Here is a 4,244-nt window from a genome sequence, read left to right on the forward strand (position 1 = left end):
GGCTGGCGCTGCTCGGCGGTCGCGGGGAGATGCGCGGCGGGGTCGTGGGCTGGATGTGGGCGCGGGTGCTTTGTGTGCTGCGACCGTGGCCTGTCCTGCTGGGAAGGGCACCGAAAGTGCTTCGTCAGTGGGCTGTAGGCATTTCCTACTGCGGCCTCCTTTCTGCTGGGGAAATGACCCGCTTCTTGGCAAGGCAGATAACCGGTCTAAAGCAGAACAAAAAAAGACCCCAGCACCCTGGAGGAAAAAAAAAACCCAAACCTGAATCGGCCTGTAAAAAGTGCTATTCCATAATTAGCGAGACTCCGAAGTTGATAAATCAAGATGTAGACCTTGCAGTGTCTTTGTTTAGTTAGCAAAGCCTGGTGGCCATGCTGCTTGTAAACGGTTCTCAGAAGCCTCATCAAATGCTGCATTAAATACTGCAGCGAAGTTGACGCTCTGACTTGAGAAACATCTTTGTTATTTGCATGCTGCTGTTACTGACTCTGTTTATTTCGAAAATGACTTTTTCTTGTCAACAAATCTGTTGCTAAATAGGCACTTACTGTCACAGAATCCAGCCTAATGAACACTAATAAAATATAACTAGGCTTCATTAATAACACAGACTTTTACTATTAAACAGGGCCTACAGTCTGTATATGGCTACATGCCTGCCAGCCTGAGCTTGCAAAATTTTAATATTAAACTCCTGGATCTCTACTCCTAGTGTGCTGTTGGTTCAGCCCCATAGGTGTATATCAAATCTCCATATAGTTGTACTTCATGTTGCATTATTTAACATGTCAACGGTCACAGTGTAAGGGACTGGATATATGCCCTGCAGTTGCTGCACACTGAGGGAAATATGAAGAAGGTTCTTCCACTTGCTGTCTATTCACTGTGAACTTAAGATGTTGCTTAAAATATCCTATCTTTCTTTATCTTACACCTATTTCCGCTGATTATCCTCCTCCCTTTCCAAAGTTTGAGACTTCTTTTTCAGCAGGGATAACAGTAGAATTTTTTAGAGGGGAAAAAAAAGAACAACAGTCTTTATGAATTCATGATACAGTGCTTAACAAGATCTAAAGAAAACCCATTGGATGTTAATAGGCTATGCAGATAATTTCTAAATTTCTCTTATGTCAGGCTTGATGTTGGTTTTCCTTAGTTCGGTTTGGAAGTAATGAAAGATAGTGGTGATGAGTTAGCTCCAGGCTTGTCGCATAGATACTGTTATATATGTGTGGTTAAAACCAAATTGAGGCACTTGTTACATGTTTTAGAAGGTAAATATTAATTTACTATGGGCAGAAGGCATTTCCATCGATGTCTTCTGTTTAATAGCAGTTATTTGGGGAGAGTGGATTTTCTGATTGACAGCCGGTCTTCAAACGTGACAGATTCGGAACCTCTAGCAGCATATAAAGATCTTGCTTTCTCTGACACTATTAAAAACAATATTAACTTGTGCATGGACTAGATAGTATGAAGTCAATTATTGATTACAAATACAACAAAACAGAAGCCATGTTTCTGAGTAACAAAAACTGCTATGTGGTATCGCCAGCTACACAGCCTGCCAACAGCTTTCATACGGGTTCCTGTGGTGTCTAGTGCAGTGTTCTGTGACTGGGCTTCTGGTGCTTGGGATCATAAATGTGACACCCTGAGGCTGTATCTCCTATGAAGGGCCAAATGAAATCAGAGCAGGACGAGAGTCCACTGTAATGTGTCCGGTCAGAGTGTGTCCCCCAACAGGGAGTAACCTTCTGCACCGAAATCACTGCATTGCAGCACAACTGCCCGCATCCCCAGCAATTACATCATCTGTGATACATGGGCTGTGGTAATGCCTGAGTACTTCCCATGGCTTGGGTTTTTGTTTTGCTGGGAGGTTTTTTTGTTCAGAGGCTTAATTTCCAAATCACTTTTAAAGAAAAAGTCTGAAAATACAAAGCAACCTATAAAAGAAAAAAGCAGCTGTTTAATGTTCTCAGTTAAATGTAGTTATCCTGATAGCATATCTCTACAAATAAATGCACATTCTGTATTGCAGAAGATTTCTCTCTGCTTCACAAGCAGAATGTGGGTTATAATTTGCTTGTTGTAATGTTTTATCCTTTTTTTTATAGCAACCTAAAAAAGTTAGTAGGGTTGTGTTAAAAAACAATGAACCCACTCTGAATTTGAGGGATATTGCAAAGCTAAATTTAAGCTGTTTTGCATAATAAGTTGGTGTAGAAATTAAAGGGTAGAAAATAGTCTGGTAATAGCAGAAGATGGTTGAGAGAGAGTGGCAGATGCCTTAGAAATAAAATATTTCTTACATAGCGTATCTTTTGCAGAGGATGTGGGAGATGAAGGAGAAGAGGAAAAAGAGTTCATTTCCTACAGTATCAGCACTGACATTCATTATGGAATAAAATCAAACAGGTGAGTTAGTAAAATAGATCTTGACATTTCTACCCTATGAATGCAAAACCTACACAAGCAGATTTACCTAGTTTACCTACAAATTTACTTCCAGTTTACCTAGTGCTTCATGTGGTGTTTTTATTCAGGTGGGGCAATAGCTTTTCAAGGTGGAGGCTCTGATAAAACAAGGGTGTGTCATGAGGCTGAAGGGAATGGACTTAGGACTTCTAGCCCTGAGGTTAAAGAAACAAAGTCTTATTAATTTGGCATACATGCAAATGTAACATACACACAACTTGGGTTCTTCGGTTATGTTTGACTCTTACATATTTGTCACTTACCTTAATGCATATTTGACTGTGAAGCTTTGCAAGATGTGTGCCTCTTTAGCGTGCTCATACTGCAAAGTCCTTATTGATAGCTAAGTTTGGCTGATTACTGAAGTATGAAGATGTATTTATTGTAAGACTTGTGTTCAAGTCTCTTAGAAGAAAGATTATAAAGTATGATGATGCAGGTTAGCATTTGACTCCTGTGACCTAAACTTGCAGTCAGATTAAAGCTATTCTAATTGTCACTTAAGTTTCAGATGTTTAGCTGGTAACTCTCTGCTCTGTTCTGCAGCCTGGCATTCATTAAGCGCACACCAGTGATTGATGCCGACAAACCAGTGTCTTCCCAACTGAGAGTGCTCACTCTCAGTGAAGATTCTCCGTATGAAACGTTACACTCTTTCATTAGCAATGCTGTTGCTCCCTTTTTCAAGTCCTATATCAGAGAATCTGGCAAAGCAGACAGGTAATTCAGTATAAATACTGCACTTCTCTGCTAATGAATTAAAGTAGGTGTTTAATGAAAAAAATAAGTGACTGTTCAAGGCAACTCAAGTGAAATTGTTTAAGCACACAGTTGCATATGATGCTGTTGCTGACTCTGGGGAAGTAGTTCAGATGGCTTAAATGTGTTGTGTATGGTTTTTGTTTTGGCTTCTTATATGGAAACATCTGTGCTTTTTTAGGGATGGAGATAAGATGGCTCCTTCAGTTGAGAAAAAGATTGCAGAACTTGAAATGGGCCTCTTGCATCTGCAGCAGAATATTGAAATTCCAGAGATTAGTCTGCCAATTCATGCAACCATTACTAATGTTGCCAAACAGTGTTATGAACGTGGAGAAAAACCAAAAGTTACAGATTTTGGTGAGAAGGCTGAGGATCCATTATTCCTCAATCAGCTACAATCTGGAGTCAACCGCTGGATTAGAGAGATACAAAAGGTAAAAAAAAAAACAACAAACAAGTACTAGACTATGTGATAAGAACTTCTATGTAGTACTGTGTATCTTCTTTACAGTTTAACTGGTAAAATACTGCTCCATGCAGGATACTCTGAAGATCTGAGACCAGTTTTCCGAGTCACCAGAGATGCTAGTCTAAATTAGACTAAGTCTAATTCTAGACTAGACTAAGCCTAGTCTAAATTTAGAGTCTAGTCTAAATTGTTCTGCAAGTAGCAGAACTTGTTGGTTTGTTTTGTTATTTCCCCAGGTGCATCCACTACCACTTCAGAACAGTTGCTCCAGTCCTATCTTGCAATCTCTTGTACTCCTGCCTGTTACTTTTCAAAAGAACTCTGCTGTTCTGCTGTCACTCAGCACCACACAGCCACTCACTCACCCTCCCCTCCCCCCTGCCCCAGTGGGATGGGGGAGAGAATCAGAAGAGCAAAAGCAGGAAAACTTGTGGGTTGAGATAAGAACAGTTTAATACTTGAAATAATAGAAGAAGAAGAAGAAATTGTAATGGAAAGTAAAACAACAAAAGGGGGGGGGGGGGGGGAGGGG

General features: G+C 40.3%; 1 protein-coding gene across 1 annotated transcript in view; it reads left to right on the forward strand.

The window, feature by feature from the left end:
- The first annotated feature begins 29 nt into the window (after window positions 1-29).
- DYNC1H1 (dynein cytoplasmic 1 heavy chain 1) overlaps window positions 30-4,244 on the forward strand; it is a 51,667-nt gene continuing 47,452 nt past the window's right edge. The window contains exons 1-4 of the mRNA XM_009280973.1: window positions 30-204; window positions 2,334-2,421; window positions 3,028-3,201; window positions 3,422-3,677. Of these exons, the coding sequence (XP_009279248.1) occupies window positions 30-204; window positions 2,334-2,421; window positions 3,028-3,201; window positions 3,422-3,677 (693 nt within the window). The remainder of the gene's footprint in view (window positions 205-2,333; window positions 2,422-3,027; window positions 3,202-3,421; window positions 3,678-4,244) is intronic.

This window comes from Aptenodytes forsteri, unplaced genomic scaffold (assembly GCF_000699145.1).
Source record: "Aptenodytes forsteri isolate BGI_AS27 unplaced genomic scaffold, ASM69914v1 Scaffold193, whole genome shotgun sequence".
Taxonomy (NCBI): Eukaryota; Metazoa; Chordata; class Aves; order Sphenisciformes; family Spheniscidae; genus Aptenodytes; species Aptenodytes forsteri.